The sequence below is a fragment of the Coturnix japonica genome, chromosome 2, assembly GCF_001577835.2.
Source record: "Coturnix japonica isolate 7356 chromosome 2, Coturnix japonica 2.1, whole genome shotgun sequence".
Classification (NCBI taxonomy): Eukaryota; Metazoa; Chordata; class Aves; order Galliformes; family Phasianidae; genus Coturnix; species Coturnix japonica.
The window spans coordinates 105980641-106004676 of NC_029517.1; the positions used below are offsets into that span (position 1 = coordinate 105980641).

General features: G+C 39.5%; 1 protein-coding gene across 11 annotated transcripts in view; it reads right to left on the bottom strand.

Moving 5' to 3' along the window:
* EYA1 (EYA transcriptional coactivator and phosphatase 1) overlaps positions 1–24036 on the bottom strand; it is an 85244-nt gene that overhangs the window by 48655 nt on the left and 12553 nt on the right. For 4 of the 11 annotated variants that reach the window (XM_032442755.1, XM_015855762.2, XM_015855759.2 and 1 more), the window contains 6 exons: positions 17062–17145; positions 15081–15150; positions 14553–14698; positions 10246–10368; positions 3771–3853; positions 3148–3334 (listed from right to left, as the gene is read on the bottom strand). In XM_032442755.1, coding sequence (XP_032298646.1) covers positions 3148–3334; positions 3771–3853; positions 10246–10368; positions 14553–14698; positions 15081–15150; positions 17062–17145 — 693 coding nt within the window. Of the gene's footprint in view, positions 1–3147; positions 3335–3770; positions 3854–10245; positions 10384–14552; positions 14699–15080; positions 15151–17061; positions 17146–24036 lie in introns of all 11 variants that reach the window. The other 7 variants (XM_032442754.1, XM_015855755.2, XM_015855760.2 and 4 more) reach the window with 3 other exon arrangements.

Consider the following 24036-nt stretch of genomic DNA (forward strand, 5'->3'; position numbering starts at 1 on the left):
TATTTAACACATTACAAATACAGCTATTTGTGAAATAAAGGGCTGCATTAGCAAAACTTACACAAATCAATACATTTCTGTTACCAGCTACAATAATGAAGCTGAAATACTGCAAGAGAAAATAAGGAAGCTTTAGAAAAAGTAGCAATTATCTACATTAATTCCTAGAAATAAATGTTCTTATTGTTCTCCTAATTTGAGAACACTGGGTTGGGCATGATGGATTGAGGCAAAACGTCCTTTAAACCAGTAAAAATAGCAGGTGATAAAATAGAAGAAGGTCAGAAATGCATTCATCCACTGTCTCCAGAAATATTTTTTTACAGTGCACTTCTTGAAACCAAGCTGGTATCTGTACAGATTATACAACACGAAGAAATACCTCCTTTTGTTTGCTCTGAACCTGCTTTTATGAATGCAACTATTGGAAGGGACAGTGAGTAATTGCTCACTAATCTTTTATTAATTTCATCATAAAATGAATTAGCGTGTCTGATTCATGAAGACAGAGAATATCAAGGTTTGTGCTATTAAAAGGTCTTACGATTAGCACAGAAGAAATTTTTCAGATACACAAATGGAAGAGAAAGAAGTAACACTGAGCATGAGGAATCTCAGATTCTTTCGCAAGCACCCTCAATGTCCTTGACTGAATGTAAAAGACCTGCATATTTAACTCAAGATTGTGGGAAACCATAAAAGGATTATTTTATGTTTGGACAAGGAACTGAATATATTTTAAGTGAAATTATCTGAGCTTTTTGAGTCTGCAAAACTCTACTAAAAATGTCACAAGAACGCATAATTACTTTCTCTATTTTCACGTTTCTTACCAAACTGCCTTGTTTCACTTACTGGCCCAAATTCATAAAAATCATATACGTCTGTCAAATGATTCTGGTGCCTCTATGAAGTCTGAATGCTGTTCCATGCTTGTCCTGGCATAGTTCAGAACTGCAAAGATTATATATGTATTTTTTTAATGCATGAGATGTCTAGGGATATCAGCGTCCACAAAGAACAGCTGAATTCAGCAGCTGCTGCCCATCCTAATAAGGGGGTATAGCAATCTAACACAATGACTCCACTTTGCTCCCTATCACACATACAGCATGCCAATCATGGTGGAGACTCAGCAGTCTAACTTGTGCAGATGAGGTAAAATATTATACAATAATTTAATTAATTGTGATGTTTTTGCCCACTGTTAAAGTTCAGTTTGTTTGGTTTGTTTATTTATTTGATGATACGGATCTAATTGTGAACTTCCTCCTCTCTGACATACTTTCCACTAACCCCCTCTCAATCAGAATTCCTTTCCTCGATGATGTTCCCTCTTTACTTTGATCCCATTCTTGCTCTATCTCCCAAAAATGAGGTTGAGGAACATAAAAATTTGTACTGTCCAAGGAAAAATGCCAGACACAGAACGAACTGGATTCAGTGAGGGGTCCTTGCTTCTTCCTGGGTTCGATGTTTGTGAAGCAGTGAAATTATCCTACCTGATTTTAATATAGGAAGTGAACACTGGTAGTCAGCCAACTTAAACTGCTTTAACACCAATGGAGAGATTTTGGTACTTCTGGATGATAATCATGATAGTTAAACTGAATGCTAAATATAGCTCTGGAGCTGCTAATTTCTTTCCACTGACTAACTTAAATGCCTCAGTTAAAATGCATACAGACAGATGGAGAAGTCTGAGTCCAGCCCTACACCTTATGTCAACTGTGACATCGTGGTTAAGAGGAACATGTCTTCATTCCTGCCCTGCTCCAGCTAACAGAGAGTAGTCCACAGCAGGTGCCTTCCTAAATGCATCCCTAAATACAGGCAGCCAGTCCGAGAAAACCCATGGTTACTTCAAGACCATTGATGCAATGATTCTACATAAATATATCAATAAAAGTTATAGCCTAATCGCATTTGGTTTTGGGGGTAAGAGAAACGTATTGCTACCAACTTCAAAAGAAACACAAATAAAACCAGAAGTAAACAAATCCAAAAAATTAAGAACAATGTGAAAAGCAGAAGAATTATGCAGACTCCAACACACTTCCACACATTTGAAAACTGCAGACTGCAGTACAGACTCATACATTTAAAAAGATTTGTTTCTCAAATGCATTGATGCATGTACATGTATGTGATTCCAAGAAAATAAATGCACATATAAAATGCATTTTCTTTTCTACCTATTTACATTGAATGTGAGAAAAGGCACAACAATGCATATATTTTTTTGTCAGGGAGATTTACAGAAAAACAGCAGAGTGCTAGCAAATTACATCAAGCCATGCTGCACATGCAAAACTGGTCCTCTAAAGTACTTCAAGAAAACAATCTTCCCCACAAAAACTCCAAAACAAAACCTCAAAATAGCATTCCAAATCAGAGCTGCTTTTCACCACATGGCTGAGAAACACATCTGCAAACTTGGACTTCCTCTCTGACACATTTCAAACTTCTGCCATCTACTAACTACTGACATGCTCAAACTGTTAAAAAATGTATTTTTTTTTTTTAGTAATGGGAAAAGTATTTTTCACCCCTCATTTCCAAAAACAGCTGGAGCAGTTTGGCATAAACGTTCAAAAAATACCTCAACTAGTGAAGGACTGCCAAATTCCAAAAGAAAGGTAAAACGACTGGGAAAAAGGACAAGCCTCTGAAAATCTTTCCTTAAAATGGAAACACTTGTGCAATTTCAACTACCTAATACAAGCATTATTATGTCCTCTGAAAGTGAAAAATTCAAAAGCTCTCTTACAAGTGGACACTCAGGCTACAGTCTGAAGGCCTCTCAATTTCAGTCTTACTTGGGAAACTCAAAGGAGTTTATCTTAACAAAGGCAGAGCTTAAAAGCAGCAGGTTCTGCTTTAGCATAAAGACTTTCCCATATCCTGCAATCATTCACACAAGCATTTTACAAATAATATAGAAACCTGTATTTTGTACAAACCTTAAACTTTTACTGATCTCCATTTCTCTTTAGTTTCTGTTTTGTTAAGAGACGTGCCACAGGCTCGGGATTAAGAAATAACAACAACAAAAGACAGCGACTACACAGAAAAAGAATCCACTTCAACCCCCCTTTCAACTTACAAAAAAGTGCCTCATAGGGACCATAAAATCCATGTAATTACCTGCTGCAGGATCTGTAACTGCTTGACTGGTGATGCCAGATGGTGGTTCTTGAAGCTGGTATGTTGCGTTTGTGGAGGGTGTCGTCGGGCTGGTGTTGCTGTTTGTCATGTAATGCGAAGGATACGGTGAGCTATTATAATACTGTGCATATTGGCCTTGGCCAAAACTGGGATAAGAGGGATATTCCTAAAAGACAAAGAAGCAACTGAATTGTCTATCAAAGTTTCGCTACTTTTTAGTATAAATTCAAAAATGTAACTGCAAACACATGTCAGGCTTTCAGCACATATGCTTCCTGAACTGGATGCTGTAGGACCTAAAACAGTGAGGCAGTAAAACTAAATGTACATTACACATAATTTAGTTTGTCTTCTCATACAAATATTTTATTACATACACTACTGAAGGTGTGTGAATAACAACACTCTAAACCCAGACCAGTCGTTCTATTAATGGAAGATGACAATTTGAAGAAAAACATTCATAAACATTAATATAACTTGAAAGAATAGTCATTTCTTTCAAAGAGATATTTAAGAGTTACTTTTTTTTTTTTTTTTTTTTCAGTGGATGAGAATTTTAAGTTTGTTGATGTTTCCTCAATTCATATTTACAAAATTACCTGCTGTGAACTATTAAATCCGGTAGAATTTGTGAGTGAATTATTTCCTGCATATATTCCTGATGATGTTGTAAAACTGCTGCCTGAAATGAAATGAAAAATCATGTGAATTACTAAAAAACAGTATTGGAAAATAACTTCCATCTTGCGATTATATCATAAGGCTATGGCATATTTGTAATACTTCCCATATGCTGACCGATTTGGTTGTCATCAGCTCTGTAACATGTTAATAGAGAGAAAGTGATAACTCATTGTTCGTATACCCTACATTTTATTACTGAAATTAAAAAAAAAAAACAAAAAAAAAAACCTTCTTTGATGGAAACTTTAAATTCTGACAGGAACCCAGAGCCACCTCAGATTGATAACTTGTGAAAGTAATCAGGGTATCCGATATATTCCATATCACTTTTGTTGAACAGTAACTGCAAGCCCCCACTGAATCCCCTGGGCTCAGTTTTGCTTGCTGTCTTGAGTATGGAGTCTTCTCTTATCCCTAATCCTCAGTGCCTTAAAGGAATAAAAAAAAGCCCTAACACCCTTCTTGAAACAGCTCAGCCTGCCCGTCAAGCCATTAGAATTCACTAATCGATGATAGACAGCCTTGGGCTGCAAACCTACTTTTTTGATAGAGTCTATCAGGCACGACACAGGGGAAAAAAGTACCTCTCATAGAGGAGTGACTGAAGATTGAATTTAGCCCAGAGACTGAATTACTGCCTTCACCTTCCTCCTCCCCTCAGGTCCCCCTTCTGAGTCACCAAATATAGACAGATGGGTCTCTTGTTTAATACCTAACCTGAGAAGCAGTTCCACTAAAAGGGCAGCAACCCCCTTTCAGCTGTTTTGCTCTTGCTGGTTATAACCCGGCAGTGACATAGCCACCAGCTGAGACATATGGATGCACAGAGAAGCTCCATAAGCCACCAGAAAGTTCATAATGAGGCAACCTATTGAACTCGTACAGCAGGAGAGCACCAGTGTGCAAGGAACTCACATCAAAGTGCACAAGCTGTTTGCAGCCTCCCTCACCACTGAAACCTGCCTTAGAGTATACTGAGATCTTGGAAGGAAACAATGCAGGTGAGTAAAGGAGGCTAGCAGGGATGAAAAACAACAAGGACCCAGGTGTATAGATGCATTGCTGTGCCCAAGACAATTCAAAAACTACATCTTACACAACCAATTAGAAAAAGCAACAATTCCTGCAAATCCAAACAGTAAGAAATGCAGGCAGGGCTGCACGCTTAGCACAACCCCTAGAGACACAGACAGGTATCCTCGCTACGACAAGTCAGAAGGAAAAAGTATTTAAATGTTGCTGCTGCAAAAGGTAGTAAAACAGTACAATATTTAAGTCCTGGAAATGAGAAGTACGTCCAACAGCAGTGAGAGTAAAAAACAAAGTGTAAATCTAATGTGAGATAATGACTGTAAACATTTTCTGTTGTATCTGCTGCGCGCACTAAAGCTCTGAAGTTGTTGATAGATGCTACCAATCCTGTGAACTAAAATCAGATTACTTCAGCAGAAGAGTTGACATCCAAGTTTAGCAGATAGCACAGATAAACAGTACTAATGAGAAAAACATGTTGTTTTAAATTTAATTTAAAATTGGAAAACAGATGTTATTTTTTTTTATTATAACAAACCCCAGAGCCAAAATACAGCTGAAAAATATTTTAAATTGCAGAACTTTGAAAAGCTATTTTATTTCTAAGAGTGTTTTGGCTGGAAGAATGTAAGTTACCACATCTCTTTTATTCCTGCAGTTACTTCTGAGTGACGCAGTAATGCACTCAAACACCAGTTTTATAGTGTGCAGTTTGAACCACTCTTGAAAAGATATAAAAAGCCCTCTACAGTTGTAAGAAAAAAGAGGAAAATAAAAAAGAAGAACAAGAAGAAAAACTTTTGGAGGGATTAATATATACTCTTTCTGCAGAATATTTGGCAAATAATTTGCAAGAGCAAATGAGAAAAGTAATTTCATGGCAGTCAGCATCTCTGCCCTCAGACAAAGACGCACACATCCTAACACACAGATCTCTCCCTTTCATCTTATGGTCAGTGCTGGCTTCTATGGAGGAGGGGTGGGGGTCTCCTAGACCGTAACAAACACGAAGCAGGTTTCACAGAAACAGCTTCATGGGCCACCCAGAAATACCGGCCTTAAGCTGCTTCTAAAATAGCTCAATTTTGCTTTTTGTCTTCTAAATATCCAGCCACAGTATGGCATAGAGCTGTTACCTCTGCACTAGGTGGAAAAATGCAAAAATAAGAACCTCCACAAAACACGCAAGATTTACTGAGGTAAGCTGGTCAACTACACAGCTTTAAAACGTGATAAAAGCTGTCAGCTGCAGGTCAAAGGTCTATTTGGCCAAGGGCGAGGGCCTACATGAAAGCTGGGAAGTCCAGGCAGCGTCAGAAGGCTGCCGGCCCTGCTGGGCCCAGTGTGATGGCTGTGGGCAGGCACTACCCTGTGCTGCTGCAGGCAGGATGCACAACTCCCCTGGGTATTTCCTGCAAGGTCCATTTGCTTTCCTAGCTTGGTCTCTTTGCCATGGGCTACGTCGATCATCAGGGTACAATATATGCAGCAGAAGTTTAGCACAGGTCTCTTGGGAAAGCCAAGGACGGCCAGATGGGCTATTTAAGCTCAAGGTTTCTTCCGTTTGCTTACAGTGTTTAAAAATCTTTGGCAAACTCCCCCTTGTTGTCCTAGTAACTGCTTAGCCATCCAGCACAATATTTTTATACTGTATAATAATAACCAAATACCATAACTTTTACTTTTTATGGATGAACTCCCAAACCAATTGGTTAGTACAGTCTGAGAGACCACAGTTGTCATAAATAAAACAGTGCTGATGCTCATCACTGGTTCAGCACCCACCAGCAATAGGCTACTTCAGTTTATGATAAACCCTGGATTGTTATCACAGCAGAGGATACTCAATAAGACAACTCTCTTCCTTGGTCTTTCCTCCAACACCTTTCTGTTCCATTTATTTTCACTGAGCAACCCTCGAAACCGTGACAATATAGAAAGAGTGGCCCATTTCCGCAGCCATTAGTCATGTATAAGTGGTCTTTCAACATCTATGAAGCAAACTGTATGAAAAATAGCTTAAGGAACAAATTCATTAACATAGGGGTAGGGGCACAGACAGGCAGGCAGAACAGCATAGGCGCTCTCCTCACCCTCTCCCTTCTCATACCCACTACAAGGATGATAAACACCCAATGAACAAAAACCCAATTACCAGAATAACCTTAGTGAGGGAGTCGCACACAGCGAATTTCCTTGTCGGTTTTATAAGTTGGCAGTCTCTCCTCCTGCTATTGTTCAGTGACTAATCATGCTGTAATTTTAGCAGGGTCAGGCAAAGCACTGGGTTTAATTGGCCGCACACGTACTGCCATGCAGCACTGTGACGTTTCGGGGAGACATCTGCCCCAGGGAGACAAACTAGAATAACTCCAAAGCTTTCAAGTGTGAGGTATCCCCAACCAGGGAGCACAAACAGAGTAACTCCTAGGCTGCTAGGAAATCCCATTTACCGCAGGCAAGGATGCCAGCAGGGCCTCAAGCGCACTGTCATGTAACACTTGTTTATGAAGGAGGTTGTGGGATCCATTATCTTCATTTAGCAGCTCAGCAGCCACATACAGGAGATGAAGAACGGCTATGGCAGACTATGACAAGGCTGAGGATTGCAGCCTGCCCATAGACTGCTTGAGGGAAAAGCGAGAATAAACTCATTTCCCTCTCTGGAGGTTTCTGCATAAACAACCAAAACAGCAGTAGCAATACCCCAGTATTCTGTCAAGAGAATCAATCCTACTCTTACATAACAGTTGCAACTATGAATAAGTTCTCCATCCAAAACTAAATAAGGAAAGGGAAACAAATGTTCCTGTTTACTTTTAACATCTGGTCAATCAAAAGGAAGAATAAAATCAATTTAAAGTGATTTGAAATACAAAAGTCATCCTAATGAAAATATTTTAAAAGCATATATTCAAATGTATAGCAAAGATACATACTGCCAACATTTAGTAGCAAGAAAGATCTAGCTAGCAGTGAGATTTTTTTTCATCCTGAGCTTCTAATACTTCTATCAATATGCATTTCAAACCTACTCTTTATTTCCACTCTTATGGAAGGCTTCTGTAAGGTTTCTGCAGGGAACTAGTCTTTCTCTATCCAAGCACGGCAGAACAGACACGCACTCATTAACTCCCAGACTCTCCCACTCCAACCTGTGGCTCTTCTTCCCAGACCAAGCTCCCAGCCATCTGTTGCCTCCTACGCATGTGCAGCCCAAGCACAGCCTGGCTGGAGAAGGACCCAAACTCAGTCCATCTCCTCCCTCAGCCCTGTAAACAATACTGTCTTGTCCCTCCCCCCTTTAGAGCTTTACAATCAGGTCATCTTTAATACATTTCTGTGGCAAAATAGTTTTAGATCCCGGCCTTTCAATATATACAGCTGAAATGCTTTCCAAAATTTTAATGTTCTATCTCTTGACAACCACCACTCTTTTATGACCTTGACAATTTTGTTCTTACACAAATTTTGCATATTGCATAAAGCAAAGCAACACCCTTTGTGACATATTTCCATGTAGTTCACTGACTGAGTCCTAGTTTTGCTCTACTACTGCCAGAATTCACTGCTTACTGTTAAGATTTTCCAACAAGCAGTCCTTCATGTTAACCCACGCTGCTCCCCCCTTCCTCCAACAAATGAGCTTCCCACAGACATCTGTAAAACCACTTCATTGTCCTCCCTAAAATCCCATTTTATTGACATCCCTCTGCTCTGTATCCTACAAAATAATCCTTCAGAGTTGTCAGATAACCAACATGGGGTGATGACTATTTATTTTGCCTGAGTAGCGTCAGCTTTATTGCTATATTATGACCTGCTAGCCTGTATGTTTTACTTAAGTCTCCAACTTATATGGGAACTCTATTTTCATTTTTCTATATAAAGTTAGCACAACAGGAACCCAACACATGACTGTGGCAGGAAGTCAGTACTGCAATAGAAATTATAGGTAACAGAGACATGATTTTTCAATAACTGTATTTCCTAGTGACCATGAATTATCAGTTTCTTAAAAGCTGGAATGTCTATGCAGCAGTTCTTCATAGCTGCTGGCAAGCATTCTGAGCTCTCACAAAGAGGTGTTTTGTTTTGCTTAAAATAGTGAGGCTATCTGCAGGAAGCAAAAACAGTGACCTGGTTATGGATATACCTACTCATATGAGTAAAAGTTCACTCCTAATCAGTGTGTAGAGGAAAGTTAGCACGCTCATCTCATACCATCCTTCCAGAGAACACTATAAATAAGAAATGCTTCAGATTTAAGACGGTTGCTTCTGCCCCACTGAGCTACCAAACAAACAGTTCAAAAGAGGACCGAGAAAACACAAATAAACAAAAAACCCAACAACCCCTGTCTGATCAAAGGACTAGATCAATATAACCTTAAAGCCAGGGAACAAAAGCAAAACCTAAGTCATGTGGTCTCTGAATGCACGACTACCTGAAGATGTATATTTCAGGGAGTGTTTACATGACGGCATGAAGTTTGAAAGGTGCACAATACTGAAGAGAGTAGCTAAACTTAAAAAACGTGGTCCAGTTCTGTCAGTGATATGCAGAATACTTATTACAGCAAAGCCAAAACCTGCAATGGCAGCTGATTTCAACTGTCACATTCAGGAGTAAAAAGCCATGATGCAAATATCCCAAAAATAGTTACTTGTAAATAATAATAATTACCAAAAATAAAAAATATTCCTCAATGTGGTGAAGATCCAGAGTCAGGCACATCAAGAGGTTTCCCAATACGGTAACAGAAAAGTGAGTCGGGGTGGGGGAACAAACTGCAGAGATATTAAGTGAACTAAATGGGCAAGTAAGGCTACAAAATATAATTGATAATAATAGCCCACACGTACAAAGACTTACAGCTTTTAAATAGACTTCAAAGAAAAAGACTTCAATCATTACTTAGCTACCTCCACAGCTGCAGTAGGTATTTTTATCTTCTTTTCCCTCCCTGAACACACTCAGGTGTCGAATTATATCTGGCACTTCCTAAATTCATAATCCTGACACGTTTTCCAGCACTCACTTTGTCACATCCACTATTTCTTCAACTACTGCTATTCAGAGATAGCATTTTTACTGTAGTAACACTACAACACTTCGCCATTTAAAAATTAATGAAGTCACTAAGTGAAGGATCTTCCAAACTGCTGAGAGCTGGCTTGTTGCTGCTCTCAGCAAAGCCAATCATCACTCCAGCTCCAACTGCAAAAAGAACAGAGGTAAATGCTCAAGGAAACATTAATTTTTATCCAAAAAATGTAAAGAAACAAGGAACAAAACAAAACAAAACACTATAGCATTTGCTGCATCCAATTAATAGAAGTATCTATTTATACAAACCTTGCATCTGGTAGCTATAGGGAGCCTGTCCAGGTTGAGGTGTGCTAAAGCTGGCACCGTAGCTTAGAAATCCTGTCTGTCCGGGTGATTGAGACTGTGACAATCCACCTTCTGTCTTGATGCCTGCCCACAATGCACCTAAATCAGTTAGTGACAGCAAATCTATTTGTTCATATTCAAACAGGGATGGATAATACAACCACTTAACTGATAGCATTTTTAACACATTCCCACTGTTGCATGCATGAAAGAAAGAGCAGGGAGAGTATGCACAAATGAAAAGGGTAGGGGCAGTTTAAAAGAACACATAAAACTGAAGTTCACCAGGGAGATGTTAAATTTGAAACTGTGTTTCCAATAACTGCAAAAGAAATTTATACATGAACAGGAAGCTTCATTATTCCTTTTCTCCTTTCCTGCCAGAGGCTAGCTTTTCCATATATTCATGATATTTCACAGAGGCAGATTAGCAACTTTATATGATTTTAATGAACCATAGCATAGCCAAGCTCTCCTGTTATCCGCCCACTTATTGACATATCTGAGATTTGCACTAGAGAATATTCCTACATGAAAACTACATGGCTTCAAGTGCAATCTAAGGAATTAAGCACCCTTTAAACAGTGGATAAAGAAAGCAAGCAGCATAAAGTACAACGTGGATTTTCAAAGCTAATTAAACACTACAGAATGTGGTCGGTCTTTTAACAAATAAACACCTAACAGACAGGAAATATTCCTGAAGTAATCTCCCAAACTGGGAAAAAAACAACAGAGAGTCATTATCTGCTCTGACAGGGAAATCCACTACACACCTTCTCATTACCAAATTTAGTAATAAAAGAATCCAAAATTCAATTAAAGGAATAACTTGCCTCCCAACTTCAGCGATTCTTGCACAGATTTGTATGGTAACATGCAAGTAAATATCAGCAAATGAAATACCCAGGAAACGCACACAATTCAGCTCCTGTCTCTTAGTTTTAATTAGAAGGTTGTCCTGACATGAACTACCATTTAAAAATAATTATAGCCAAAGCAAAGGAAAAGTAATACAATACTCTTACATTTCGCTATGGCATTCAGTGATACTCCATTGCTCAAAAGCCACAGTTATTTCAACTGAATTAACTAAGTGAGAATTAGTAACACTCTTTTGAAAATGACTCTCAATCTAAGCCCATTTCCTGGTGCAAAACTTAAAAAAATAAAATAAAATAGTAACAATCAACAATGTTTGAAGGTGGAGAAGAACTGAGAAGCAGAGGTGTTTGCAAAACATCATCCCCCATATGTACAAATGGAAAGATATTTCCCTGTCATTTGAATCATTACTTCTCAGCTAGTGCCATTAATTATCCTTAATTCCTTCTGCGACACTCGTTAGCTGCCAGACTAACCCTGTTTGCTTGTTTTCCCCTGATGCTTGCTTCCTCTGTTTCACATTACAAATAAACAATCCCAATGACGAATCTGACACCTCTTTTCCAAGAGGAAACTCCTGCTACAGATGCCTTGGTATCAACGATCTGTGTGTTTAAGGACTTCTGAAACACTGATTAAATACTACATAGAGAAAGTTTAACTAAGCAAAGCATTATATTTCTAGACTTCTCTCTTTAGCAGCCTGATTCAACTCCCAGTCTCAGACAAAGCAGGAGGAGGTGATCAAAGGCAGTGGCTCGAGCACGCCACTTGAGTGAAGACAGCTTGGCGCTGCCATGCCCTTTTGCAAACCTCCATGCTATGAAGAGCCTTTCGTCTTCTGAGACCTTCTCTTCTCATCTTCTGTCACCCAGGCTTCCACTCACTAAACCCTGTTGCTCCCTTCTCCATAGTCTGAGTCCCGCAAGGGACAGTAAAAAAAGAAAAAAAAGGGAACTTCTGTTAAGTGGGGCCTTTGCTAAATGCTGGTACAAGGGCATGCGGGAGGAGGGAGCCTCAGGAAATTCTCCAACCTCCTCAGTGGCTTTGCAGATGAACCAGAGCCAGGAGTGGCGGGAGGCAGCTGTCACTGGCATTCCTCCACCCCCCTTCCTGCCTTCAGGGCTGCACCATGGTGGAGATGTGGGAGTGGAAAAATGCCCCAAGTAGAGGTGTATTCAAGGCAGCACCTTCCCAAATTCTGCTCTTAAGAGAAAAGCTTGGGGGGAAGGGCACTGGCATATGAATTTGTGAACACTTTTCCCCCCTGTAAGTCCCAGTGCTAAGAAATAAAAGCAGAGAATCCCCCCACTGCAACCCAAAGTTTTTCACATCTGTCAAAAGTCTCCTTTCTTTATACCTGCTGGAAATTCTCTAGCTGGAAGAAAGAAAGGCAGAGCATAGGATACATGATCCATGCTGCAGAGCCAAGAGGAGAATTTTGGCCTCAAATGAGGCTTCAGTTCTTGCCTGCTGCAAATCAGCATCCCAGGGTTCTTCATGTCATTTATTCTGGGAGCAAGGGTTATACAATGTGCCTCGAATATGCAAAGCTCTGGTCTTAGCTCCCAAAACTTTGCTAAAGTTATTTGCTGTTAAATATTTCTGCTAGTGGAGCAAGTATATCAAGCAAGAATCTTCACCCCAGTCAGGAGACACTGTCTGAAAAGAGCATCAAAGCTCACTTGGCTCAGGAGCTGGAGGTTTTAGTGGTAAAAGCAGCTCTTCAATGTAAAACATTAAGATAAAATTATCCAAAGCCCTAGGCACAGGGGATGCGCAATAAAAACCCAAAACAAAACAGAAGAGCAGGCAGGCATGTTAACCCCTAGGGAGCAGCTGCCAAGTAAAGCAACTCTCAATTATAGCTGCGACGACAGTAAGACAGCTCAACTCAAGTTGTGAAATGATGGTACTGCTGAAGTCAGGAGGAGTTTTACAGTTGGCTTCAGAGAGGTCAGGATTTCATCCAGAGGAATGATCCAAAACCAAAAAGGTCATTGTTTGGGCTGCCCAAGCCACCATGGATAACCAAGTACAAATACGAGGTGTGCAAAAGAGAAACACATCAAGGAAAACGCAGTGGGGAAAGGGGTCATCTGTTATCACACCACCTGATCCAGCTGCAAATAGCAGACAAACTCTCAGCAGGAACACAAGCTTTTCTTCTTAGCAGAAGGAAGACTACCCAGCTCCTTAGCCTTGAAAGTATGTGGAGTGGGGGAGGGGAGTGTTGTTTGATTTTGTTGTTTGTTTAATATCATCAGTATAAGTTTAAAATACATGGTGCTGAAACTGAAGCATCCAACTTACGTTTATGAACTGGGTTTGGCATTAAGTAATCAAGATTCGAACCACAGGAAAAAGTGCTTCTTTGGATCATAATCACTGATGATATACTAATGAAATACATTTTCAATACTTTTCAAGAATGAAAATAATCTTCTACTTGCACCTCTAGTCCACAACAGTCTCACACAGGATTTACTTAAGACCTGGTTGCAGATTTCAAGATGAAAGATTCACCAGCCTTCCACTGAAAAATTTTAATAATTTTATGGGGCACAGCTTGCCCTATAAGTTCTTTCCTCTTGGTATAAAACCTGTATTACCTGAATGTATTTTTACAAAATGCACCACTAAAAGCATGTGGATCATATATTTTCAATATATTCCCCAAGAGCAATGTAAGACCTATTTTCTAATAATGCATCTTTGCTGCTGAACTGCTATGTGGTCTGCCAGCAGACAGTCTGGCAACAAAATGGTCTCACCCGCAGCAGCTTGTTTTTAAATTAATTTTGGGGTGGGAGAGGTGAGGGGGGAGGAAATGTTTGCTACTTAGTTCTATCTTCTTCATCAGGCAGACAAAGTTCTGGTGGCAAATCACCTCAATTTTCACCTCCAACAGCGATAATGAAAGGGAGATTTCTGGTAGGGGTCTTTTTGAATCAGTGCTTCCCCTGACAGAAATCACTGACTCGTTTGGGTTCCAGTAATGTGCAACAGCCAAAACCCAGACCTTTATTTACCAGCTTCCCCTATTACATTTCTGGAGAGCACAACTCCTCAACAAGTTACCAGGAGCTGTGCCTGTGTAATGGAAGTCCCCACATCTCCCTGCTTCAGTGCTGTATTTTCATATCTCCACTAAAAACCTTATGAATCTCTCCTTCATCTCAAAATACAGATATACTCTTGAGTAACTTCTTAGCTCTTTAATACATAAATTAAGCTGCACTGATTCCAACAGGGAAATTACCACTCTTCGACAAGATGCACTCAAGAGCATGGCTGTCCCACTAAGCACTGATACAGTCATTTAATCCTGCTCAAAAAGCCTTTCACCTTGGGAATAAAAGCACAGCAATGTGGTTTCTTACCATATGAAGGGATTCCATAGGGCTGGCCGGGCTGTGGGTAGGTGGCGTAAGCTGTAGCTTGTTGCATCCCTGTTGTAAACTGCGTCTGCCCATATGCAGCCATCGTTTGCGAAGAAGGGGTGGGAAGAATATGTGGGTATGGTCTGCTATTGATTACAAATGACAGAAAATAGGACAGACTGCATTAGACTGACATACGTGTACTTATTTTTAGCCGTATTATAATCCTGCTACTCTTCATTACCACTTAATCATAGGCTGCGCTAGGCAAAAGAAACTCTAAGATAGAGACAAAACAACAATAATAAATCAGTAATAAAAGAATAAGTAAAACAAGAACTTTCCAAATATTTTTCAAATACATTCTTAGCTTTAAAGAAATATATATATTTTTTTTCCTAGAAGCTGCTGTGGTTTAAATTATGACTTAACAGATGGATCCAATTATTATTTTAAATGAGGTTAAAATCTGCCTTTTTCAGTTATTATTATTACTACTACTATTATTATTTTTAAAAGATATCATACTTGGAAGGGTAAATCTGTGGTGGGGAGAACTGGTGTGTTTGTCTTGGGCTGAAACCACTGCTTCCAATTGCTGCACCAAGGAGAAAAGAAAGCACACAGAAGTGTAAATATACACACCAAAGGTAAATATTATTTTTCCTAATAGAATTTCAGAGTATTAACAAGATTTTAATTAAATTCAAATATCATCGATATCTTTGGTAGAAAATAATATTTTATCAGCAACTATACAGGAATGCTTCACAGTAAAATCTTGATTACGATTTCAAGTACTAAATTGCTCCTTTGTAGAACTCCTGACCAATAGTTTATTCTTTGCTTGCACACAGACAACATTTTCAATGCAAACAATCTATTTCCTATTGGAAACATTTTCCTTCATATTTTCAAAGGATTACTGCTATCTCAAGTACAACATTTATTAACTTTCAGAATTTTTAAGACCTACATTTTATGAAGGAGCTTTATGCATGTCTCTATTAAAAACACATGGCCAGCTTCAGAGCACGTGCCTTTTAAAAATCATTCCATAACACATAAGGACGTACTACCATGCTACACCTCCTTCTCTTTTACCCTGTGTTACCTGCTTTTTAAAACACTCTCAGCACCTTCAAAACACTCAGTATTACACAAGGACATCATCAACATGCAAATGTTCTTAGGGAAATACTTAAGCTTAAGCAAGTTTCTACTCTCGCAGCTCAGCCCTGCAGGGTTCCCCCACACTGGTCACTGCTAACACAGAGCTTTTTGTCAATTCCCATGAAACTCCTGCAGTGTTTTGGGTGCTGTCGGGAGTGTGCCAGATGCGCCCATGCACTCTGCTCCCAGAGCTCTTTGCAGAAGTGCTGCACAGATAGCGCTTCCCTCTCTGGTTACCATTTGGGTGCCACTTCCTCTCCATATCCCAAAGTCGATTTTGAAGCTATTGCCAGGAAGAGGTCAGCTGCAGGTTATGAGACTACTGTAAAATCAGACAGCCAGAGAAACAACAGGCCCTACTGCTAAGTACTTGGAAATAAACAAGGCATGGATAATTACCCTTTGCCAGCTACCCCTTTCCTGGCCAACTACAGGGAAAATCCATCATCTTTACACTCTCAGAGCCCTTGTGAAGTGTGGAGCAAAGCAGCGAATCTCTTTCTGTTCCTTCCACACCTGATATTTTTTTTCTTTTCTGTGGTTACAGTCCCACCTGGAGCCAGATCTCCACAGATAAATGAGCTACTATTAGATGAGCTACCTTTCCTTTCATCAAAGATATAATATATTCTAAAAAAAAATTTTTTTTTTAATTTATTTTTTTACTTTAAAGATTGATATTTTCATATGCTGCAGCACGCATGGAAAATGGAAGCTGCTGCAAGATTAAGAAAGGGCTGGCTATTTAGGTCCTAACTGATGGCAAGCTGTTGGATTTTGCTACTCTGCCAGTGTAGCCCTATGATCATTTTTCATTTGATTTGCACCATAAAAATGATGTGCTAGAAATACCAGGGTTAATCCATAGGTATGCAAAACTGTGGAAACATTTTAGGATTTTCTAACAGTATTTATCTCCTGTGTAGTAGCAGCTAAGAAGGATTTGACTTCAAGGAAGACTAAGAGACTGACAAAAGAATGCCTTGATAATATAAATAAACAAACTAAAAAACAAACTAAATATTACCCATCCCTCAGTTACATCACAAATTACAGAAGCAGGTGTATTTACACATAGAAAACTAAAAAGAGTAATCCCTGCTTCTCAGCTCCCTAGTGAAGACACCAGTGGATATCAATAAAAGCAGTGCTGTATTGCTGCTTACTTAAGGAAAGCTCGTACTGCCTCATACTGCCTGAATAAAATGAACGGAAAACAGCGTAAGCTGCAAAGTGTACAAAAACTCTCCAGCAGCCATGCAGAGGTTTAGATTACACAGGGAAAGAACATAGCGAATGAAAAATTGCTGAGCTTAAACCTTTGTTTGTTCCTTACCTGATCCTGAGAAATTGTCTAAAGACCCGTCTGTGGTAGTAGTAGTAGTAGCAATCTCACTGCTGCTCATTGGTTCTGTTTTAACTATAGAAATATAAATAAAATATATTCTATATGTGCCTAATATTCTTGCACACGCATGCACACACGTTCACTACAGTCACAAATTCAGTGAAACAGAAATCTGCCCAAAAGGTTTAAATCATGGTTATCAATAATTTGCATGTTGTGCATTTGTGTATACAAACAATGCAAAGTACTGGTAGCTATGATTTGCACGTACATACAAAATGACCACAAGGGTTATTTCTCTTTGCAAGGAATAAGAACTACTGTAATAAACCAGAAGTCCCCATGCAACTCACTGCACCTGTCCTGACTCCTCTTAATCCTGCAGACCCAACAATACGGGTCTACGTTTAGATCAGGTCATATAGTCATTTACAGGCTTGAAAGACAGTAATTTGGATAAGACCATAAAAAAAAAAAAAAAAAGGAAATAATTTTTAAATTGGGTTCTCTGAGGGCTGTTCCAAACTTTCTCCATCCAAACAACTTTTCAGAGATAAAATAAGAATTTCTCATAAAGCAAAACACTTTCCTCATTGTGGATACCTCCTTGCAAAATGAAAACCACTTTAATAACTCAGAAACCCCAAACAAACAATGAGCACAAACATACTTTGTGGAATGTTTTACATTTTATTTCCTTTGCACTCAAAGCTCAACGTGGCTGTCAGAGAATAAGAAAGAATGAGGAGAGATTCTCTCTTTCCTCTTGCTACTCTATATTCAAGTATGGATTCATCGTTTTCATTAAAGCCTCAAGAAAATAAGCATATTTCCCTTGCTATTAATGCAGTGTTATCTCAGTACTGATGGCATTCCAACACATGGACCAACAGCAGGGCTGACCTGGTGTGGATGTAGACAGGCACCATACCCTCTCCCAGAATGTTATCACATCAACTCAGCAACCTCTCAAATCCATTCTACATTCCTAGCTTTTGGAATGGCAAGCACATCAAATTACCCGAGGTTTCACAAAACAATAGAGCTGACATTATTATTAGCATCTCACTGTTTTTGCTCCTGTTGACACACAATCACTGCTTCCCACACAACAGAGCTGGTGCCTATCATCTCACCTTCCAGGGAGGCAGTTCAGTACTACTGCAGAAAATAAATCCACAAAAAGCAAGATAAACTGCATGCTATTTGATTCATAAAGCCACTTGTGTGAACTTGTATGTCTATCTGTCTAGGAACTGCAACTGTCATTAGCAGATGCTCTTTGGGCGCCAGGTTTGGAAGGAAAGAGGGAGGCAGAACCTTCCCCTTCTGACGAAGGACCTTTTCTTTCCCTGCCAAACAAAATTCTTATTTCCTCATGGCCATTTCCTACACCTGATCTCTTCCAAAGGATTTATATGCAATCTCTCAAGCTTTTATTAATCACTCACTGTTTCCTTTTCTCCCTCACACAGGATGTTTTGTTTGCACATGCTAACTCAGAGATCACTAAAAGCAGAAGTCTGCTGCATCTACATTAACAGTCTCACAAAGCAAAAGGATTGGTGAAGAGGGTCCAGCATCACAATTTAGGCATTTAGGAGGGATTACTTCATGTAAGTTTAGGCTATTCCCAAGGAGCAAGTGCCCAGACACTGCTGAATCACACTAGCTGCACTCCACAGAACACCTCTTTAAAAGGGGTGGAGTCCAAGTACCCTCCAGGAGATTACCTAATCTGGGGTAAGAAGTGGTGGTCAAAAGGTTCTTTTCAAGAAGATGCACTCATCATCCAAACTGCAGTGCTAATATTGGAGTATCTCTCAGAAGTACAACACAGAATGAACCTGGCAACCATTTCACACTTAAATACTGAAAATCTAATAGACAGATACAACAAAATATTTGAAGTGTCTACCCCAAGGCATTTGTTGGAAACTACTAGATAATATGCAGCAAGTTCCATAAGGTTTGTCATCAAGAATTGCATCTACGTTACCTCTTGTTTTTTTCTAGAAGTTTATTGTAAAATTTTACAGTCTGGCTAACATATTCTTTATAGGTTAATCCAACTTTCTCAAAACCTTGCAAGTGTTCCTTATCTAATTTCCATAATCCAATTATACCTTTGGAGATAACAATAAAATATGCTTTTATCAATTGATGACAGCTGTGGAGGAGGAAAAGAAAGAATGATGAGACAGAACAGCCTAACTTGGGCTGAAAGGATGGAAAACTTCAGTATCTGATTTCTCCAAACTCCTCTATCAGAGTAAGAATTCTTCAACCTCTTACAAAATAAAACATAACTCTTTTCAGTAAGTTTGGCTAACTGCAAACTAACAGTCCAAGGGCAACACTGAGACACATATTTGGCACCATTTGTTCTAAATACGGTTTTCCAGGATAATTTCTTTCTAAGTGGATGCACCTGCCTCTCCTGTCACTGGTTTAAAAGCCTACTTCACATGCATTATTTGGCCACTTTTCTGGAATTCAGAACCTTGTAAAAATACAGTATTTTGAGAAAAACCTCCTGAAAATGGGATTTCCGTTTTTGACTCAGTGTGACAATGCTTATAACCGAACGTCATTTACTAATTATGCTACTTTTGAAAATATACAGAAGAAGAAAAGAAGTACGAAATCCACTGCAGTGCTTTCTTCATGGGGACCAATTCTAGTTGCTGACTGAGATGTTCTCAGATTCTACATCACAACTGTTCCATCTATCTCCCCTCCCAAGTATATGAAAAATGAGTGAAGAAAGGTTGTTCACATTGTTCCCGGATACCTATTTGTAGGGTCATAATAAATTAGCCCTATCAGGTCTTCTTTAAGAATAGCCACAACCTTACACAGGCCTTTGTTGCTGGAGCTGGTTGGGAATTGAATAAAGAGGGTAGGAACTGAAAAACCCTTAATTCCCCAAGCATTTTAATCAAAATGGCTGTAAATGTCAGTGCATTTCCTTCTGTCTGAGCTTAAAACCATTTCAAGAGGATTAAAGCTCGCTATACCAAAAGACTGAGATAAAACGACTGGGTTTACCAGCCAGAGATATTTTCCACATGGACTCCCACAGCAAAGGAAGGCCACAGCGTTGTTCAAGACAAAATCTGACTTGCAACAGAGCATATTTCCCCCCACAGCCAAGGGGAAGAGAGCTGTGAGAGGTTTCCCAAGGTCACAAATCTGCTACTCCATCCCAGCAGTGCTTCAGCAATCCACGTCTGTTCAGAGGATGCCCAGAGCTGTCTGAGATGCACAGATCCAGCACAGCATAGGTATGGCCATGCAGCACGCTCTGCACGTGTGCTCTGGATTTCAGCTGTCAGTGTTTTTCTCTGACCATATCATTTCTGCCACATGTCCTACGCTTTTGTGGGACAACACCTGTGTGGGAATATTGCCTCATTTAGACTGAACACATTGCAAATATTCCTTTCTGATAATATCCAACAGCATTCTCCATTGTGGCAGAAACTAGAGAGGGCAAAACACATATTCCTATTTCTGCTCCATTATTAAAACAGAACTTTCAAGAGTGCAGAATTATCAGGCTTGCACTACAGAGACAGGCTTTGATTTAGTAATTTCCACTAAGTTTCAACACCTGCAGAAACCACTCATAATAAATGACAGAATCATAGAATGGTTTGGATTGGAAGGGACCTTTATGTTCATCTACTTCCAACCCCCTGCTATAGGCAGGGACACCTCCCTTTAGACCAGGTTGCTCGCAGCCCCATCCATATCCAGGTTGCTCACAACCCCTAGCCTTGAATGCTTCCAAGGAGAGCGCATCCACAACCTCACTGGACAACCTGTTCCAGTGTCTCACCACCATCACAGTAAAGATTTTCTTCCTAATACCTAAGTCATCTACAAGAATTTCAAGGATAAATATATTCCTTATCTGCTGAAAATAAATAAATGAATAAACAAAAAACTTAACAGTTATTTAAAATTACTAATATGAATTTGGTTTTATACTGAGAACTTTAAAAATCTGTATCGATGGAGAGGCACTTTTTCCTCCTTATTTTCTAATGATTTATGGGATTCTAAAAATAAGATTTAAAAAGAATCTATCTAAGAAAACGACACACTAGAATAATAGGAAAACAAAACAGGACTAGCAGATAATCAATAACACACACACTAGCCCTGAGAAAAAAAGCATAAAATCTCTGAGATAGTAGAACTGCTGATCCAACATCCTATCAATTGTCAAGGTATTTCATCTTAGGTCATTCACAGACTGCAAGCGCAACATGCCCAGTTTGGTCAGCGCTATTACAGAGGTGGTTGATAATGACTACACAGCAGTTTCTGACCTACACTGAGAAACAGAAATTCAGACCAGTGCTCTCATGTTCACTTCTTTGCCATGTAATGGCTTTTTGAGCTGACAGCTTGTCACACAGTCGCTGGCATGTAAAACAGTAAAGACTGCTGCAAGGAACATGATGTTGGCTGTTTTAATGATGGATTTAGAGGCCTAATGTTCAGCCATTTGTAACACAAAATTCACATGGATATATTACAGTGACTGCACCTTTAAGCATGCAAAAATAAGGTTTTAAATTATTTTTGTTTAATATTTTGATTATTTAAAATACATACAAGGCTTGCTTAACTAAACCAGGCATGGTGTGTTAACTGCAATAATACAGATGTTAAACCAGAACAGAAATACTGTGAACATCGCTGAACTATTAAATCAGTGTTAACATTGCAGTTTTCAGACTGCATTAATATGTAGGTCACTCCAAAAGTGATGCCTCCTCTTTATTTCCATGGGAATTACAACAGATACTAAGAACATAGTAATAACACTATCTGAGAGAGCAAGTTCTCAGCAAGAAAATGCTATTTTTTCAACACAGTGACCACCATTTGCTGTGCATTTTCACTGGCAATGAGCAAGAGCACTCAAGATAATCATTAGCCACTAAAAACAGTGCAAAAATTTTACTTTGACTCTCTAACCTGATGGATCTTGCAATTTTAAAGAGGCTTAGCAATTACAGAAGGGTTACAGGCTACTTACAAAGAATCATATCAATTTCTATCCAGGACATTATTCTCTCTTTTTAGCATAGTAACAAATCACCAGCTTCTGACCATAAAGTCTAATAAATCCATATTGCTGCTGCTTCTCAAATCTGAAGACTCATCCTGAATCACATTTGTCTGGAAATTACCAGACGATAATTACTACAAGGTAATTTCCAGACTAAATTTATGTTCAGTTTGCAAAGAAAGTCCCTGCTCAAAGAAGCACATTCTAGTTCAAGCCCAGACTGTTTCCTGCTCTACCCTCTCCTGATATCAGAAATCTTGAAAACTTGTGCAGTATTCTGGCTGTGACTACCATACGGCTTTCACTGCATGCATGGCTCCTCAAGAGCCTTGTATTTCTCCTTCATTGTGCTTTACAACTGAAAGAACTTTAACTTCACTGTGCCCACTCATCTAGCAGTACAACCACTGGATTTACAAAGAAATGGCATCATCATTACAGTACAAATCAGACAGAAACTTAAAACCAAAACCAGCTGGTAGAGACAAGTTTTTATCAGAATATTGCAAAATATACTGAGTTGAAAAGGACCCATGAGCGTCATTGAGTCCAATTCCTGGATCCCCACAGAACCACCCAAAAATTAAACCCGATGACAGAGGGCATTGCTTAAATGCTCCTTGAGCTCCAGCAGCAAAGGGCAGTGCCCACTGCCTGGGCAGCCAGTTCTATTCCCACCACCCTCTGATGCAGACCCTTTCCCTGATCCTCACCTGCCCCTCCCCTGCCATGTCACAGGGCTGACTCGGATACAGCTTGACGTCATCAGAACCCCCAGACCTCTCTCTGCAGCTCTGTTCTCCAGCATCTTGTCCCCTAATCTGTACACATATCTGGGGTCAATTCATTGTAGGTGCAGAATCCAGTGCTTGCTCTTGTTTGATTTTGTATGGTTTGATATCATTTGTAGCATCTAATCAAGATTTAAGCTGATAATTCATCTGAGAAGCACAGCTGTGAGGTAAAACTGTTTGATTTACTACATTTAGGAGATTACACCATCTAAACCTAATGTTCTTATCCCTTAACATTCACACATCAATTTATGCCAAATGACCATACTTCCTGCCTTGTCCAGGTCAGATAGTGGAAGCAGCATATTATCTAGAAACAATCGTTTTAGAGATATTATGGACTACTTCATTTTTCTTTTTTTTCTTCTTAAATCCTCCACTGGGAATCTGGACATTGAAACTCCCCTACCCTTGCAGCAATTTGCACAGTGTTTGCAAAATATCTGAACTCTTTAATCAAAGACAGATGTAATGACCACATGATATTACAGTTATAGCCGTTAATGGCAAAGAAGAACATCTTCAACTATCTTTTCAACACGTGGAAGGCTTCAAGGGAAGACAGTGTCAAAAGAAGCCAAGGCTCTTTGGTCATTTAGGTGTACGAGCTGTTTAACTAAAATACAAAGACAGAAGCAAGAACAACAAAGCACGCAGGGCCTTTTATCGATGGGAAATAATATCCTCTACATTCAGCTGGGGCTGCGAGACTTAAAGCCAAATTTGCCCAAAGAGGGACAGCACCAGCTTGTGTTCCTCTCCTCTCAGCAGTAGCAAGAACCTTTCTAGCTTGTCTAATCAAACCAGGTGGCACGAGAACTTCTCTCCAAGTTTCTTCACTCACTGGCCATGGGCCAGATGATGGCTAACCCTGAAGTGTGACCAAGTTTCATGCTTCTTTATCTCCTATGATAAGCAAAACCCCCCCAGGACTACAAGATCCAAACAGAAATGTTAAATCATCTGCAGTGTCACAGGTCTTTTACGTTACTAATGCTTTTCAAACATTACCCTATTAAGGTGTGAGACTCAGCTTAGATGTCCTTCACCAGTTCACTGGAGCACATACCAACAAAATGG